The sequence below is a fragment of the Hemiscyllium ocellatum genome, chromosome 6 (genome assembly GCF_020745735.1).
Source record: "Hemiscyllium ocellatum isolate sHemOce1 chromosome 6, sHemOce1.pat.X.cur, whole genome shotgun sequence".
In the NCBI taxonomy this organism is placed as follows: Eukaryota; Metazoa; Chordata; class Chondrichthyes; order Orectolobiformes; family Hemiscylliidae; genus Hemiscyllium; species Hemiscyllium ocellatum.
Genome location: NC_083406.1, coordinates 89,250,126 through 89,269,159, shown reverse-complemented (window position 1 = coordinate 89,269,159; position 19,034 = coordinate 89,250,126). Strand labels below are relative to the sequence as shown.

The window sequence follows — 19,034 nt, the reverse complement described above, 5'->3', positions numbered from 1 at the left end:
ACAAATACTGCTCCGCCACATTCATTTACCAGATTACAGCTGGATACTCAAAAATGTTTTGCATGGTAAACTGGCCACTTGGTCAGTTGCTGAACATCCATACCTCTGTTTACAAGGATACCTGCAAATGAGTTGTGAAGATGCTGTACATTGACACAGAGAAGTGGGGGATGCTGCCAGAAGGTGGTGACCTCTGGAGACTCACTGTTCAAAGAGACATTGGAAGACAAAAGGAGAAGCAGAAAGCTCGGTTGTCTGAGAAGAGGGCCCAGAGAAAACAGAGGCCAAAAAATCATGCATTGCATTTATAGCCCAGTGCCATTGTCTGTAGCAAATGCAGCTGAGACTGCCATGTTAGATCAGGCCTCCTGCAGATGGTGAAATTTGAATTTGAATTCAATGAAAAAGAAGTCTGGAATTAAGAGTTTAATAATGGCAATGAATTGATTATCTGGAAAAGCCCATCTGGCTTACTAATGCTATTTAGGAAAGGAAACTACTGTCCTGATCTTGCCTACATGTGACTCAGACCCACAGCATGTGGTCGATTCTTAACTGCCCTTGAGGAATAGGCAATAAATGCTGGCTGCATCCCATGAATTAATAAAAAAGAGTCACTGACTGTTGGATTGTGCAATGTTGGATCCTTTATTAGGCCCACTTCCAAAAAGTGTGTGTGTGGGGGGGTGTTCGTTGATGAAAACAAACTTTGAACTCTTTATTTGATTTGATTTAAACTTTATTGTCTCCGGAGTAAAGCGAGAAGTATGTTTTGTTGCTACACACGGAGTCATCTTAGGTACGAAGGTACCTGGGTACAAATTTTAGGTACAAATAGTAACATTGAGAAACAAAGTTAAAAGTAAAGCATTACTGTTGTTGTTAATATAGAAAAATAAAGAAATAAAGTTAAAAGTTAACATTTGCGTCCTTCCTAGTATTAAGTGGAAAAATAAAAGAATAAAGGTAAAAGTTCAATAGCCTTTAAGTGTACTCTCTGCATGGGCTCAGTCTCCTCCGCTTTGGCACCACTGACCGGAAAGTCTTGGGCTTCCTGCTCGCGATACTGCGGATGCCAGGGGACCTCCCTCACTGACACGTTGGGCTCACTCTAACCACAATTTAATGTAAATATTAACACAACTAATTACAAATGTAGCAAACAAATATAATTCCAGGCTGTTTTAACATTTCAAATCCCTAATGTATCAAATTCTAATATTACAATATCAACTCTGTGCTCAGTGTCCTTGGCAGAGTTTGCTCTGATCAGACAACAGATTGTGCCTTGGAGGTCATCTCTGCAAGAAACGCAGGAGGCCTGATCTAACATGGCAGTTTCAGCCGCACTTGCTATAGATGATGGCACTGGGCTATAAATGCAATGCATGATTTTTTGGCCTCTGTTTTCTCTGGGCCCTCTTCTCAGACAACCGAGCTTTCTGCTTCTCCTTTTGTCTTCCAATGTCTCTTTGAACAGTGAGTCTCCAGAGGTCATCACCTTCTGGCAGCATCCCCCACTTCTCTGTGTCAATGTACAGCATCTTCACATCTCATTTGCAGGTATCCTTGTAAACAGAGGTATGGATGTTCAGCAACTGACCAAGTGGCCAGTTTACCATGCAAAACATTTTTGAGTATCCAGCTGTAATCTGGTAAATGAATGTGGCGGAGCAGTATTTGTGTACGTTGATGGAATTCACATGCTCCAGGACACGTGTTTTGGTAACCTTGTCCCACTATGAATTGCCCAGGATTTGTGTGAAACAGCAACGGTGGAAACTGTTCAGCTTTTTCTTCTCCATAGCAGATGTTGTACAGATTGTCAATATGTAAAGGAGTCCACTGAGAAGACAGACTTGAAGACCTGAAGTTTGCTGCTCTCAGTCAGATTACTTTCGGTCCACACTCTATAACTCACTTTTCACAGAACAGCTGCAGCTTTTCAATGTGTGTGCTGATTCCAGCATCAAATGAGAGGTACCTTGCTAGTGATAGTGGAGGCTAGATATGTCAAGCCATGCCAAAAGTGGTAGTAGAGTCAGATACATTAGAGGCATTTAAGCAACTCTTGAATAGGCACATGAAAGATAGTACAATGAAGGGTACATAGGATAGTCTGATCTTAGAGTAAAATAAAGGCTGGCACAACCTCGAGGGCCGAAGGGCCTGTACTATTCTATGTTCTATGTTCTTTCAACAACCTCTAGCATCACTTTGTCAATGCTAACAGGTGGCAGTATGGGAACATCCTCAAAAATAGCATTTGTCTTCAAGACATCGATGGTCAAACCAAACTCATTATAGGCCTGAGAGACTCTATCCACTTATTGCTGAAGGCGTTCCTTGGTATGGAATGCTAGGGCAGCATTCGTGTCATTGAGCAATGCTTTGGTGGGAAATTGGTGCACCTTTGTCTAGGACCTCAGATTGCAAAAATGCACAGATTTCTGTCAGTTCTGACGTGCAAATAGATTCCTTCTGCGTATGAACTGAAGGTCATTTGACAGCAACGGAAATAAGAATATGCCAAACACTTCCTGTGCCAGATTGTAACATTGTTTGATATCACATTCATTGGCGAGAACTGACTTTAAAAATATTTTTTTTCACCAGATATAATGATTAATATGACCATGGCATATGCAACAAACAAATATTTTCCCAGTGCTGAAAAAAATGAAATCTATAATTAAAATCCGGTTTTGTCATTTTTCCTGTCTAATGTATCAAATTTTAACATCTAACTTTCAATTTAATTCTTAGTGTACCAAGCCAGTTTCAAGAGAACAACATCCTCCTGAATCAATAAGCCTAAACAAATATTACACAGAGATGTGAAATTGTTCGAGCTTAAACAATGAAACTGTCTCTAATAGCTTTGAAATGATCCATTACTTTTTCTGAGACCTCCAGCAACAAGAAAAGATTTGTTGCTAATTGAAGAAATATTACTTGCTCACAAATCGCTAACTAATTATAGACTGATAAAAGCCTGCTTATTCTCTCCCATTCATTATGCTGTGAATATAAACTGAAAATGCTGCTTTGTCACAAAGGAACTGGATCATGTTCCATCAGACTGCATTTGTTAATGAGACATGTGCATGCAGCAGTCTAGATGATGTAACAAATAATTTTTTAAACATTGTAATCTTTATTTAGCTCAGGGTTTTTATATATGCTCTCAGCGTTTCACATTACTTGCAGTTTTGCACCAGATGCATGGACTCAGCCATTATAAATTAATTGGCAGAGGACTAATTGATGTTCTGGCTAGGTTATCATATGTGTAAGTTATATTACCTCTGAGGAAACTTTCCATAACTTTTAAGTATGGATCAGGAAAATATTATCATTATTGCATTTCTTAAAATGGGATTGCTCTTGCATCTAGACATAAAACATCATCTTAGGAATGCATGAAACAATCCTGAACGCTGGTGGCTTTCAGCATAGCATCCCTATATTCGGCCCATCAAGTCCACCCTGACTCTCTGAAGGGAATCCCATCCAAACCCACCCTCCTATCCAATTCTTGTGACCCAGCATTTCCTCTGGTTAATCCATCCAACCTGCACATCTTTGGACTGTGGGAGGAAACCAGAGCACTCAGAGCAAACCCACGCAGACACAGAGAGAAGGGGAGACAGTCACCCAAAGATAACGTCAAACATGGGTCCCGAGCACTGTGGAGCAGCTGTGCTGATCACTAAGCCAATGTGCTGTCCATTTTATGAAGTTGAATTACCTATTGTTTGAACTTTAAGACTGGATTCACTTGTGAGCTACCTCCCAGAATAGTTTGGAATCGCTGTGTATAATGAAGTCAAATCAGGCAGTGCGACCAATTCACTGAGACTGTGACTGGCTTGCCTATCCCACTAATCACGTGCAAATATTTCGCAAGGATGTGACCATAGTGGTCTGGTCCCATTTCCTTTGCACAAGATCAGATTTGTCATTATCCTGGATGACTGTCTGAAAGAAGGAGTTGACCTGAGGCAAAACAATAGCAATGGCAAGGTGATAGAATGGAGGGAGATGGCCATTTCTCCATCCATGTAGTCTGTCATTTACTCAACAATGCAGGCTTCAATTTCTTCTGAGAACTGCTGCAGCTTTCTTGATTTTCTGCATCCTCCCACCATTTAAATCTCACAGCAGCACTCTCTTCAGGACAAGGCAGGCCAGGAATTTCATCTGAATCCTGCAATGAATATTCAGTGCCTCCTGATTTAGGGGTGGAATCAAATGGTTACAAAAATCCTGCCCTTTGCTACTGCATTCTGAAGGGAGGAAGTAAGAGCACAGTAGGAAATCCAAGGTCTGCACTGATTCTCAGTAAGCATGAGCTCAAATCCCCCTATGGCAACTGGTGGAATTTATAAAGCTAGAATGAAAAGCTAATCTCAGTAGTGATGGTCATGAAATGACTGGATTGCACAGTCACTATAGTTTTTTCAGGGCTGAAAATCTGCCTTCCAACAGTATGACCAGGCCGACACCAACATGGTTTAATCTTAACCACGCTTGGAGGTGACCCAGCAAAATACTCAGTTGTATTAAACTGCAATTGGAAGCACAATGAGTCACAGATTCATAGAGTGGTACAGCACAGAAATAGACCGTTCGGTCCAATTCATCCATATGGACCGGATACCCTAAATTAATCTGGTCTCATTTGCCAGCACTTGGCACATATCCCTCTAAACCCTTCCTATTCATATACCCATCCAAATGCCTTTTAAATGTTGCAATTGTAACCAGCCTCCACCACTTCCTCTGGCAGCTCATTCCATACACACACCACCCTCTGTGTGAAAATGTTACCCCTTGGGTCATTTTTATTTCTTTCCCCACTCACCTCAAAGCTATGCCCTCTAGTTTTGGACTAGAGCTGGGAATAGACCACGCCCCTCATGATTTTATAAACCTTTATAAAACCTTTATAATATTTCTCCCGGTCAGCCTCCGGGAGAAATAGCCGCAGCATATTCAGCCTCTCCCGACAGCTCAAACTCTCCAATCCTGGCAACATCTTTGCAAACCCTTTCAAGTTTAACAACATCTTTCATATAGCAAGGAGACCAGACTGAGCACAGTATTCCAAAAGTGGCCTAGCCAATATCCTGACTGTACCTACAGCATGAGGATTCGAGAAACAGCTTTCTGTCACTTCTGGGGCAATTAGGAATAGGCAATGAATGCTGGCCTTACCAATGATGTCCTCATATAATGACTTGTTAAACCAATTTTTTTTACAAAGAACCATTTGATCCATTTAATATTGTGGTGAGTGATGTTATTAATAATTAGAGGTTTGTTGGAGCCTATTTACAAATTTGTTGGGCATTTTCCAATTTGTTGATTGTTAATCTATGACTGTCTAAAGATAACAATGTGTCATTGCAAACATCTAGGTGCAAGGCAACATTAGACATTTATGTTTTCATTCGCTTTTAATAATAAGGAAAATTTCAGCTGGATAAGATTTCACGTGATACACAGCCCCAAAAACATTTACTGATCCACCCAGATCCACTTTGAACAGGAGCCAAATGTAGACGCCCAGTCTGTTTACCGAAGCTATGCACGAGAAATTAATATTTTCTTTGGAGTTTAAAAGGACATTGACCAGAAGAAAGGAAAACGCAGATCATTGATGCGTGTCTAGTGAGTGTCTTAACCTTTGTCCCCAACTTGGGTTTCCCTTTTTGTATTTTTGATGAATTAACCATATTCCAAACTCAAGGCTGTACTCCTGCTGCTGTAAAACAGCCATCCTTTGTTAGTTGCAGAATGTGGAGGAACAGGAACAACAGGTGGGCTAGACCTTCAAGAGTAGCATATGGTCCTGCAAAGATTCTAGTCAGAGAAATCTTGTATTAGGATGGCCTTGCCCGCCCAGAAAATCTAAGTACACACCAAACTGAGGAGCAGCATAGTGGCAATTGCTGCAGTAGATCTGTAGCAAACTGTAATATGCTATGTACTACACAGCCCTGGATTGTTGTACATCAAGGTTATTTCAAGTTTCACCCGGAAGTAAACACAGCACTAGTCAGCGTGCAGTGTGCAACTGTATCAAGCTGGTCACAGACACATTCTTTTACAACGGAATGATTTCTTCATGTTCCTGGAAACAAGCGAGAGACTTTGCAACCATTATGGCCTTCCCAGAATTGCAGGGTGTCTTCCCATTCTCAGATGTGGTCATCAGAGTTCCTGTCAACAAGACTGACCCCTTCACGAACTGCAAAATACCTCCTTACTGTCCTGAAGTGATTCATGGGTCCTGGCCATTTTCCAGGCAGCTGTCATGATACTGACTTCCTTGCAGCAGTCCAGCAATAAAGAATACATGGTACGAGGACAGGAAAGGCACAAATGCTTGAAGGGCTGTGTTGAGGGACAAATGTTTACCAGGTCAGGCACTTCTTCAAAAAGAGATGTGTGATTTTTTTACATCTAATTGAGAGATTTTCATCCAAAAAGAAACCACATTGACAATGCGGCACTCCCCAGGCCCATACAGATTGCCAATCTCTATTACTCGGTTATGGCTTTGAATCAGTAACTACATCTAGGTCCTCTAGAATACATCAGTGGCATTGATCTCTACCTGCTTCCATTGCTTTCTCTTAACTTTTTTTGAGAACATCTTCGACTACTGAAGGAAAAGGCCCACTCTCCAATTATTGACTTCCTGCTTCAAGCATGACATTTGTGAACCTTGATGGCTTTTATGCTATTTCAGATCCATTCCCCAAAATACAAAGAACAGCAAAGAATAAATGAAACATTAATAAGGAAGGGTAAATTAGACCGAGAGAAAGCTGGTTGGAAATATATAAAACAGATAGTAAGAATTTCGACAGGTATTTAAGAAGGAAAAGAGTAAACAAAGTGAGCATTGATCCTCAAGTGTGAGTGTCTTGTGAACTGGTCAGAAAATTGGGAAATAGTAGATAAATTAAGCAGATATTTTGCATAGAATCACTGCAGAAGATATAATTATAACTTCCAGAGTCAGATTGTGGAAGAGAGCAAGGAACTTGAAACCATTTCAATCACCAGGTAAAAGCACCAATAAAAATATTAGAACAAAAATCTGACAAGTCCCATGGCCCTGATGGGCTTCCCTTCAGGGAGTTGAAAGAATGTTGCGGCTGTACAGGACATTGGTTAGGCCACTGTTGGAATATTGCGTGCAATTCTAGTCTCCTTCCTATCGCAAATATGTTGTGAAACTTGAAAGGGTTCAGAAAAGATTTACAAGGACGTTGCCAGGGTTGGAGGATCTGAGTTACAGGGAGAGGCTGATCAGGCTGGGGCTGTTTATCTTGGAGCATCAGAGGCTGAGGGCTGACCTTATAGAGGTTTACAAAATATGAGGGGCATGGATAAGAAAAATAGACAAAGTCCTTTCCATGGGGTCAGGGAGTCCAGAACTAGAAGGCAGAGGTTTATGGTGAGAGGGGAAAGATATAAAAGATACCTAAAGGGCAACTTTTTCACATAGAAGGTGGTACGTGTATGGAATGAGCTGCCAGAGGATGTGGTGGAGGCTGGTATAATTTGCATCATTTAAAAAGCATTTGGATGAGTATTTGAATAGCAAGGGTTTGGAGGGATAGGTGGGACTAGATTGAGTTGGAATATCTGGTCGGCATGGATGGATTAGACTGAGGGTCTGTTTCCATGCTGTACATCTGTATGACTTGAAGTGACTGCTGAGATAGATGTATTGGGCTCAATCTTACCATGTTTTAGAAAAATGTAATTTTTGTCATATTTCATGGAGGGTGCAGTGAGCTTTCTCACACTTTTTGATCCCAAATTCAACTCAATAACTACCTAAAAACACCCCTGTTGTGTCGCTTTTATCTAATACTTACCCAGTTCTCCCAATTTCCATAGCCGCATGTATTCATTACTGATGGATATTCTGGGATCCTTGGCACTGGCACAGGCCTGTTAGATAAACATCTGTCACAGCGAAAATGCTGATAGTTATTACTAAGGAGGTTACATCAGGGTAATTAAAAATACTAACGCAATTAGGCAGAGTCAACATGTTGTTGTGAAAGACAAATCAAAGAGAAATCAAAACTTATTGGAGTTTTTTGAGGAGACAACATGCAATGTAGATGAAGGTGGATGTAGCGTGTTTAAGTTCCCAGAAGGCATTTGACAAGGTGCGTCATCAAAAGTTACTCCATATAATAAGGCTTTCTGCTATAGGGGTTAACATATTAGCATGGATCGTGAATTGGTTGGCTAGTAATTATAGAGAGTATGCATAAATCGGTCGTCTTTAGATGGCAAGATGTGATGAGTGGTTTACCAGAGGGATCTGTGTTATTATTTTCAAGATATGTCAATGCGTAGTGAAGAGACTGGAACTAATGGTATTAGATTTGCTAATAATACAAAGATAGGTAGGAAATTACGTTGTGCAGAAAACAAAGAGGGCAGCATTCATGCAGTCCCTGAATGACATGGACAATTGTGATTCAGTTGGGAAACATGTGGCCAGATTAGAAAAATGAGATTCTCAACATCGAGAATGTTTGCAAGTCCATTTTAAACAGGAAATGTCACTAATGAGTGGTGAGAGATCTATTTGCATGCATTAACATCTCATTATTATGGATGTAGTTTGCTACCCTCCAATGCGTTGGAGACAAACTTGATAATGAAAGTCAGGATGGATGCCTTGCAATGCCATTTCAGCTTGCTCCTCTGGGTTTCTATCTGGGGCAACAGTTCTCAACATCTTCAGGCACCCTCCATGGGGAGTGACTGACTGAAGTCCCTCCATCCTCAGAGGTAGGATTTGAACACGTATAAGTCTAACCACATTTTCACAGCTAACTTCTGATTCACTGAGAATACCATTATGCGCCTTAATGCTTTGTGACAACGCACTAACACTTTTCATTGAAATGCTGCTGCCAGGCCACGTTGTGCAGGGACAGATTTCATTTCAGACTTTGCCACTTGCTCTCTTAGCACTCAGTCACTTCACGCTTATTTAGATGCTCACAGTATCTCGGCTTCGCTTTTTAGGACTTTGATGCCTCATTCAATACTTATAGGCTGACAGTGCTTCTGTCTTGTTTTGCCTTTTAGCAGCTTGTCTGAGTTGTCAGCAGTGATCAACTAAGAGCTGGCTGTTTAGCTGTACAGCACCTTGCTTCATCACCTTACAGAGTCAAGAGTGTGTTTCTGGGAAAGCACAGCAGGTCAGGCAGCATCTGAGGACCAGGAGAATCGACATTTCTGGAATAAGCCTTATGAAGGGCTTATGCCCAAAACATCGATTCTCCTGCTCCTTGGATGCTGCCTGACCTGCTGTGCTTTCCCAGAAACACACTCTTGACTCTAATCTCCAGCATCTGCAGTCCTCACTTTCTCCTAAGTAACCTTATAGTACATATCAGTGTGATAATGTGACAAACCCCTTGCATGGACTTCAACCAAATGGCTACAGCTCAAAGCTTAAAGATGGTAATTGTCAGCGAACTCATGGGGATCCATTACCAGTCAGGATGTCCCGACATGGTCAGTCATTGAGACCGCTGATCTCAGAACAGGGCCGAGAACATGGTCAGCTGGCTGAATGGAGTGGCCAGTTTCACGGGTTCCATAACATTACAGTCCCAGGGAGTGAGCCCCAGTCAGTCCTGCAGGTGTTGTGTAACCTGTCTGAGGAGTACAGTAAGAGTGGTGCAGAGATCAGACAGGGATCTGTTCATTTATCAGTCAGAGCTGTCCTTCCAAGTCGGTCAGGGTAAATCAAGGTGGGTTTTCATGGGCTACCATTGTGTAGGGAACCCTGGAGAATCATTTTTAGGGATTGGAGGCAGTCTGCTGGATGCAGAAAGGGTAAAAATTGTGACTGGACGATTCAACATATAAGGGTAGCAGATAGACTATATAGACTACTTAGAAAATAGAAAAAGGGGTAGGCGCTGAAAGCCTGCTCTGCCATTCATTATGATCATCCAACTCAATAACCTGTTCCTGCTTTTCCCCCATAACCTTTGATTTCTATAGCCAATTCCTTGAAATCATTTCTTGTTTTAGCCTTGGCTGCTATCCACAGGCTTACGACCCTCTGAGGGAAGAAATTTCTCCTCATCTCAGTCCCATTTGCTGAGACTATGACCTTTGGTTCTGGAGTCGCCCACCATTGTTCCTGCATCTATCCTGTTAAATTGTTATAGTTCTTTTGAGAATGCCCCCGATTTTCCCGAACTCCAACGAATAGAATTCTAACTGATTGAACGTCTCCTCATACATCAGTCTACCATTCTAAGAATTAGTCTGGTAAACCTTGGCAGCATTTTCTGTAGAGCACGAGTATCCTCACTCAAGTAAGGAGATCAAAACTGCATACAATATTCCAGGTTTGGTCTCACCAAGGCCCTGTATAATCGCAGCAACACATCCCTTCTCCTGCACTCAATTTATTTTGATGATTATGCTTTGGCAGACATGGGTTACTGTGGGAGGAAGGGGTCATTGATGGTCACAACCACCCTGCGTTTAACACAGGGACAGTGTATTATAATGGTTGCCATGGCTAAACTGGAGACCTGGGACTAGAGGATCATTTTTGGAGATGAAAATTTAAGTGGAAGAGTTGGTTAGGAACATGTGAAGATTCAGAACTGGTGGAGCCAACAGTGAGTGCAAAGTACGAAAGGAACAAGAAGATTTAGAAGGAGTCACCTATATTAGCAGGCTGAGCCTGCAACTGCTGTGTCAGGTATGATCTATGTTTCTTCCAATCTCATCTGAATTGCAAATTGGCAATGGAAGTTGAAAATGGTTGCCACCATGTCAGGAATGGGCAGAGTTAGTGTATTTTTCCTGTTTGAGAATGTGACTCTAGTTATGAGTAATGTGATGCCCTTCAACAGGTAATTATATTAATTGCCATACAGGTAATCAGCGAATCCTGCATGTGAGCAATGATGTGGCAGACAAATCCTAGTCACAAGCAATCTTGACCATATCATTGCTCATTACTGATGAAAGACAGTCACCTCTATGAAGCAGAAATAATCACAGGAAATCTTAAGTTGTTAACCACAGACTACAATTCACAAATCCAAAGTCTCATAGGCTGCAGAAGGGCATGGAGCTGATGGCTTCTCACCTCAAACTGTTAGTATTTGTCAATATGGTCTTTATATGATGCTGCTTTTCATTGGTGTTGGCAGGGATGCCAGAGTTTCAGTAATCCAACCACACTTACAAAGATCTTACAAAGAGTTATGATGCCAGTCAATCATCCCTTGGCTCTTGCTTTTGTCATCCATGTCACCTCCACTACTCCTGCCAATCTCTGCACATTCCTCAGTAAAGAATATAGATTGGATGGAACTCATCCAAAGGTTCTTTGAGAACTCAAGGGTGTGTTAGTGGACTCCTGGCAAAATGTATCCTGGAATTTGTTCGACAAGCTATGGTCCCTGAACAATGGACAATGCGAAAGGATCCTGTAAAGATTAGCTTGTCTCATATCATTATGAGGAAAATTTCTGGAATCAACTATCAATTAAAGAGGTAAAGGTTGAGATCTCCAAGACTAGAGGCCACCAGTGTCTCCTTATACACAACAGGCAGCTTATTGAAAAAGCACAAGTGCTTTTCTCTCAGCTTTTGATCCTTTGATTTGATTGGGTAAACTCACTAATTGTAGATCTGCAGCTTTCTGCTAAGTCCCTCAGGACATGTAAGAACTTGCTGAACCTCAGAAATTTTCAGCAGTAAATGCACTGGTAAGAGTCAACATGAATTTACAAATGGTCCCTGTTGAAACTAATACCTGGGGATCTAGATAGAGAGAACAAAGTAAATTTGTTTTATTAGGCTTTTAGACAAACTTTCAGTTGTCTTTTTCAGAAAATTAGTAGGTAATACCAATATATACAGAAGGAATAACTTGTAGTTGGTCAATGGATAGTGGAGGGTTTGTGTACATACTGAGTGCCCTGGATGGAATGTTCTGATGTATGGTGCATTGCAGCATCAAGTGCCTTGGACCAACTCTTCAACATTTTCATAAAGTGTTAGTATCATCACCTCAAATATAAGATGAAGGTTAAGTTAAGATAGGTGCTCCAAACATCGAGTTAAGAGTGCTGTTAACAAATAAATTGAAATGCTGGTGGGTATAAAAATGATACAAAGTGTAGAAGTTATGAAGTCCACATCAATCAGCATATAGCGTCTTGCATGCTGCCTGAAACTTTCACTGGCATGGTATATAACAGACCTGGAAAGGTGTAGAGACGGTCTACCAGAATGATGAGAACAGGGGAATAAAATACATCAGTCCCAGTATTGGAATTTTTTTTTAGATTTTTAGATTACTTATAGTGTGGAAACAGGCCCTTTGGCCCAACAAGTCCACACCGACCCTCCGAAGAGCAACCCACCCAAATCCATTCCCTTACATTTACCCCTTCACCTAACACTACGGGCAATTTAGCATGGCCAATTCACCTGCACATCTTTGGACTGTGGGAGGAAACCAGAGCACCTGGAGGAAACCCACATACACACGGGGAGAATGTGCAAACTCCACACAGACAGTTGCCCAAGGTGCGAATTGAAGCAGGTCTCTGGCGCTGTGAGGCAGCAGTGCTAACCACTGTGCCACCGTGCTGCCCCTCTGAACCTAAAAGACTGTCCAACGGCCAACTGGCAACCATGCCTCCCCCCGCCCCCCAGCCAAGGAGGTCAACCTGGAGGTCTTCTTGGACAGAAGACAATTGAAGAGGGTTCTGATTGAGGTATTTGAAATAATAGAGATATGTAGAAATGAGTCAGAGTTACCTAATTTGGGAAAGGATTGTAGAAGAAGGAAATCTGACCATAAGCTGAAGATAATTAATTCAGGCAGGCTGGAATAAGTATGAGTTCACTGAGAAGATGGTTAGTTTTTTCAAATAGTTTGTTAAGGTTGGTTGGAGGGTAAGTGGCTTTCATCTTGTGCAGGCCAAATTACACATTATCTCAAGAAATGCATCTACAGTGAGAAAAACCTTCAGATATTCAATGTTTCTATATTCCTATAGTTGTCCTCGTTTGGGCAGAATGTGTCAAGCCAAAACATGCCTCAATGGTGGAATTTGCCTTGATCGTTGGTCTTACTACTTATGCCAGTGCCCAGAAGGTTTTACTGGACCCCACTGTGAAAAAGGTATCTGTTTTTCAAATTGTTTCAACAGCAGTTGTTATAAACAGCATGTTGTGATGACAAATAATATCCATTATGTATTCACTATGATAGCATATTAATGCATACCATTCACTTTTTTTCAAAACAGTTCAATCTTAGTACATTGTGGTAAGTTGGATAACAGTGAGAGAGATTAGGTATTTGTTTAAGCTGCATAAGTGGTAGACATGAGTTTTATTGACTAAATGAGATTTTCGATGGCCAATTATGTTGCCATATTCACACTAATGTAAAGTTAACATGGGGAAGGGGAAACTTCAATTTAACCCAAAGCAGGAAATAAAGGAACATTCAGTTTTCCCACTAATTGTACATACCAATCGATGTTACTCTCCATTTCCCACCAAGCAGATTAAGTTAAAAATGACCAGCTCTGGCTCTGAAGCCTTTCTGATGTTACAATTCAGGAGGCAGTTCCAAAATACTCAGATTCAGCATTGCTTGAAGTAAAACTGCAATATATTTGCAAGCCTAGTTAAGTGCTCAGGAGATCCTTGTTTTTACACAGTTGGTGCAAAACGCTGGATGCCTAAGTAAGTCAGCCAATAACACATTGCCTATGAAAATAACTGGACTCTTAATGATTTTCCAATGTCCAGAATAAAGCACTAAATTTTCTCCACCATAATTCAGCTCACTGTCAATTTCATTTGCAATCGGCTGCTTCATCAGATTATGCTGATTTCTCATACTCCCACCTTCAGTATGGCCTGCAGTTTTGTTCAACTTGCATTTAATTTCTTTGTGCAAGCTGTTTACATACACCAATTCCAACAGTACTTAACCAACTGCATCTTACTATAACCAATGCTTGTCCTGATATGGATCAGTGGTGTTATCACTGGATTAGAAAGCCCACCTATATTCTACCACAACAGATGATGAAATGTGATTTCAACAAATAACACTGAAATTAAACATTAGTCTAAGGGTGGCTGTGAAAGCCTACCTGGGTAATTGAAGTCCTTGAGTGAAGTAAATCTGCTGCCCTAACCTGGCCTAATGTGGTTAACTCTTCACTGCCTTTTGAAATGACTTAGCAATCCTTTTCTTCAGAAATTTCTTAAAAGTAAAAGCACCATAGACTTATCAGAGCATAGGGCTCTTTTCTCAGCAGAGAGACAGGCAGACACACACGCACACAGAACCATTGACAATTTAACCTGAGGGTCACGATGCCCCAGGTGAGGGGAGAGTTCTTTATGGTAACATTCGATAGTGTATGAATTGAACCCATGCTGTTGGCATAACTCTGCATTTCAAACTAGCTACCTGATCAACTGAGCTAACCATTTACTGTAAGGGTAAGCTTCCTCTGTAAGTTGTTCTTGTTACAGTCCTCCTTAAAGTGCTAACTTTCAGTTCATTAGTTAATTTGATATATTGGGCTTTAATGGTTTTCAAAGCAGTTTAAATCTGACACAAAGAACATGGGGAAATAATGCATGAACCACTGTGCGGCAGCAATTCAGGATTTAAGTTTGGTTATTCATCAGTCACTGCTATTTCATGTCCTTGTGAAGCTGAATTCAGGACTAGCCAGGTACTAGATATATCTTGACTACAAAATCTCAAAATACATTCCTGACGTCATGAAATTTGGAATGCCGTGCGTAGTTTTGGCAATACAACTTTAAATTATTACATTCAAGTGGCTCACAGTGGAGCACAAAAGAGCTTAATCCTTGGATTTCCTTCCTAATACCATTGCATTCCATACCAAATGGCAGCAGCTCACAATCACCTCCTTAAGGACAACTTGTGATGGCAATAAATGCTGACCTCACCTATATCCCATGGACAAATAAACAAGAAGAAGTCAATGCAGACCAGCAATTATGAAATTGGTGACCCCATCACACACAGCTGAACTTCAGATGAGCTGAAATTTGCAGAAAGCTGAAAATGGGAATCCAACCAGGGACTATTGGAACAGCCAGGTCTGGAAGTGACAAGTCATCAATAAGGGCTTTGTTGCATAACTGCTTTAAAAGCTGTGTTGCTTTATGAACTGGATATGTTAATGAGACAAGGACCAGAATGACAACTACCATGTGCAGTCCAGCAGTAGTATTGAGGAAGGAGATTGCACTCTTAGTTATTTGTAATGGTAAATTATAATTTGAGCTGTTAAACCTGTATGGGCTTGCAAGTAAATTTAATCCACTGCAATTAATCTGTGTCATTTACCATTTAACACAAAAAATATGATAGGATCCAGTCATAAATGAGCTGAGAGTGCAATGGAAATGGGTAAGATATTTGCTTGGAAGCATTTCGCTGTTTCTAAAATTCTTTAACTTATTTCCACACAAATGTAGGAATTAGAAGCAATACTAGCTTGGCCCATGGTGCCTGTTCTGGCATTCAGTAAGGTCATGGCTGATCCGATTACTTTGCATTCCCATCTATCCTCAATAACCTTTCACCACCTTGTTTAATAGCATCCATGTACCACTGCATTAAAAATATTCATCAACTCTGCTTTCACTGCCTTTAGATGAAGAGCATTCCAGAGATTCATGATCTTCAATGAGAGAACATTTCTCCTTATCTCTGTCTTAAATGGGTGACCTCTTACATTTAAATAGGGACTCTTCCTCTCCCTCTAGAGGAAACTTCCTTTCCACATCCAACCTGCCAAGATTGCATGGAAGTTTTCATGTTTTAATCAAGTCATCTCTTACTCTTCTAAACTGATGTAGACACAGGCTTAGCCTGTGCAACGTAAAATCCCTACAGTGTGGAATCAGGCTATTCAACCTGTCAAGTAGTAAAAAGTGAGGTCTGCAGATGCTGGAGATCAGAGCTGAAAATGTGTTGCTGGTTAGAGCACAGCAGGTTAGGCAGCATCCAAGGAATCCAAGGAATCCTTGGATGCTGCCTAACCTGCTGTGCTTTAACCAGCAACTCATTTTCAGCGTATTCAACCTATCAAGTCCACACTAACCCTCCAAAGAGCAACACGCAGACCCATCCCCCTGAATTTTTCATGGTTAATCCACCTAACCTGCACATCCCTGGACACTATGGGCAATTTAGCCTGGCCAATCCACCTAACCCACACGTCTTTGGATTGTGGGAGGAAACTGGAGCATCAGGAGGAAACCCACGCAGACACGGGCAGAACATGCAAACTCCACACAGAGAGTCACCTGAGGGTGGAATCAAATCGAGGTCCTTAGCGCTGTGAGGCAACAGTGCTAACCACTGAGCCAGCAGAACACCCAGGGTTCCTCAGAAGCGAAGCCACCTCCTTTCAGAGATCAAGAATTTTGTAGATACAATCTCATTGATGTCCTGTAAAACTGAAGCATAGCCTCCTTACTTTTGCATTCCATTATCCCTCTTGTTTTATAAATACCAGCATATGTAATTATTTGGTATAGACATCAACATACTTGTAGCAAACAGCAAGTTAATAAGAAGTGGGGAGAGTGGTGATAACAATAATATGTTGTTACCTTTCAAGGAAGAGCATGGGACAGATGTGATGGGTAGAATATCCTCCTGTGTTGCAGAACGTGAATACAGATGGTTACGCCTCTAGTTCATTGGTAGATGTTTTGATAATATATGGGCAGTAGGGACTGTAAACTGCACAGGCAAGTCTCAGAAACAGGAGGTTAGTTTGTTTAAGTCTGGGGGTTTACTAAGCAAACATTGACACCACAGGAATGCAAGCAGCTAGAGTGTGGACATTTCTACGTCCTGGAAAAGTGACATAAGGACCCAAAGATAACTAGAAAATGTGACCTGAGCATCAAATCTGTGTTAATGTGTGTACTCTTTGATTTTGAGAGAGTATGATTTTTGCTGGGGTGTTTGTCATTATGGTTATATGCCCACTTATGATGCATTTAACTATTTGTTATCTTACTGGGGAATGTCTATTTCCCCAGATACAGCAATAAATTTCAATGGACAATTTCATCTTGATTATTTCATCAAAGAAAGTTATAAACGTGATCAACTATTAAAAAACCACATAAAGAGAAAACAAAACCAAAAAGAAGATAAAGACAGAGTGAGCATTGAAATACAATTCAGAACAGACTCATCAGAAGGAATTCTGCTTCATATACAAGGAAGTATAAATTATACCACAGTCAAGGTAAATTTGCTTTTCATATTGTAATCAATAAAATTAACTAAATAATAAATAATTTCCTTCAGAGATTTTCATTGCTGATGAACCCACATTACGTGTACTAAGTGCTATTAATGAATTACAACATAATCCTTCTCAGCTGCATCCAGGTCTAAAAGCCTTTTTAACATAATTTAGTTTAACAATCTGGTGTCACATTTGTTCCAAATGCATAACAACAACAATGACTTACATTTCTGTTACGTCAGAGGCACAACCATAATGAAAGAAGTAGAGTTTGGAGTGAGAACAAAAGGCTTGATCAAAGAGGCTGGTTTAGAGGAAAGCCTTAAGTAAAGAGAGGGATTTGATAAAGTCTAGAAAGCGTATCCAGAGTATGGGGTTTAGACGATGGAAGACATAAGTTATGTGATGAAAAAGATTTGGATAATCCTGCAGGAAAGATTGTAGTGCTGGAGGAATTTACAAAGGTGGGTAAGTAGATGGATTCTTGATCAGTAGGGAAAACAAGTGTGATGAAACAGAAGGTGAGAAAGTGCATAGGATGAATGTAAGAACAGCTATGGTCCCATTGAATAGGGGAGCAGACTTGAGGGAGCAAATGGCCTATACCTGTTACTATTTCTTATAGTCTTAAAGATGAGGGCATGACAGAATTCGAACATCAAAAATGTTTATATTAGAAGCATTGGGGCCTGGGGTCAGGAATAATGAGTGATGGATGCTTAGTGCTTGCTTCAGACTTCAAGATGATGATAGAGATTTGAAGTTCCCGATCTCATATAGCTACTGAATCATCTATAATAGCTGCCCTTTGCCCATGCAACACAACCTCTGGATTTCTAAAGATCTGGCCTTGACCCTTCCTATTTCTCATTCAGATGCAACCACTGAGAGACACTATCCAAATTATAATCTCAGGTTCTGCATGTACACAACTGACACCTGATTCTACCTCAACACCATCTCAAACAACTCCTCCATTGCTTTAATGTAGTCAGACTGTTTATCTGACCTCTAGTCCTGATTGAGATAATATTAGGTATTCACAAGAATTAAGCCATTGCCATGTCCCCACCACCATCTAAACTTTGTTACCACAGATTCCACCCCATTTCCTGTGATCTGAAGATTGACATCCAATTTCAACCTGTACTGAGCTTCCAGGGGAAGGACTGTGTAATACCTATTCAGCTTAATGCTCATTGGTCCTATCTCGAAATTAAGATCTTCTACTTCCACTAAGGGGTCAGTTAGCTCAGTTGGTTTGCAATGGAGAATAACACGTGCAGCGTGGGTTCAGTTTCTGCATCACCTGAGATTACTGTGAAATACTGTCCTTCTCAAGCTCATTCCTCACCTCAGGCATGGTGATCCTCAGGTAAACCACCACGAGTCCTTCTCCCTAAAGAGACAGCAACCGTATAGTATGTGCTTTCATCTTTATTTGCCTCAGGCCAATTGCTGCTGAAACCCGCATTCGTTATTTTTGTTACACTTTAATGAAACCTGTGAGTCTCCATTTGTTTTATTTATTGTGAAGATTTTTTTTTTTGTTTGGAATATAGGAACATAGAAGCAGAAGTGGGCCATTCAGCCCATCCAGTTTGCTCCACTATTTAACACCGTCATGACTGAACAGACATTTCAATCCCTTTT

The 19,034-nt window shown here is 40.8% G+C and overlaps 1 protein-coding gene across 1 annotated transcript in view; it reads left to right on the top strand.

The window, feature by feature from the left end:
* Positions 1 to 19,034, top strand: part of LOC132816950 (protocadherin Fat 4) — a 135,780-nt gene that overhangs the window by 109,632 nt on the left and 7,114 nt on the right. Inside the window, exons 11-12 of the mRNA XM_060826974.1 lie at positions 13,101 to 13,218; positions 17,148 to 17,378. Coding sequence (XP_060682957.1) covers positions 13,101 to 13,218; positions 17,148 to 17,378 — 349 coding nt within the window. The remainder of the gene's footprint in view (positions 1 to 13,100; positions 13,219 to 17,147; positions 17,379 to 19,034) is intronic.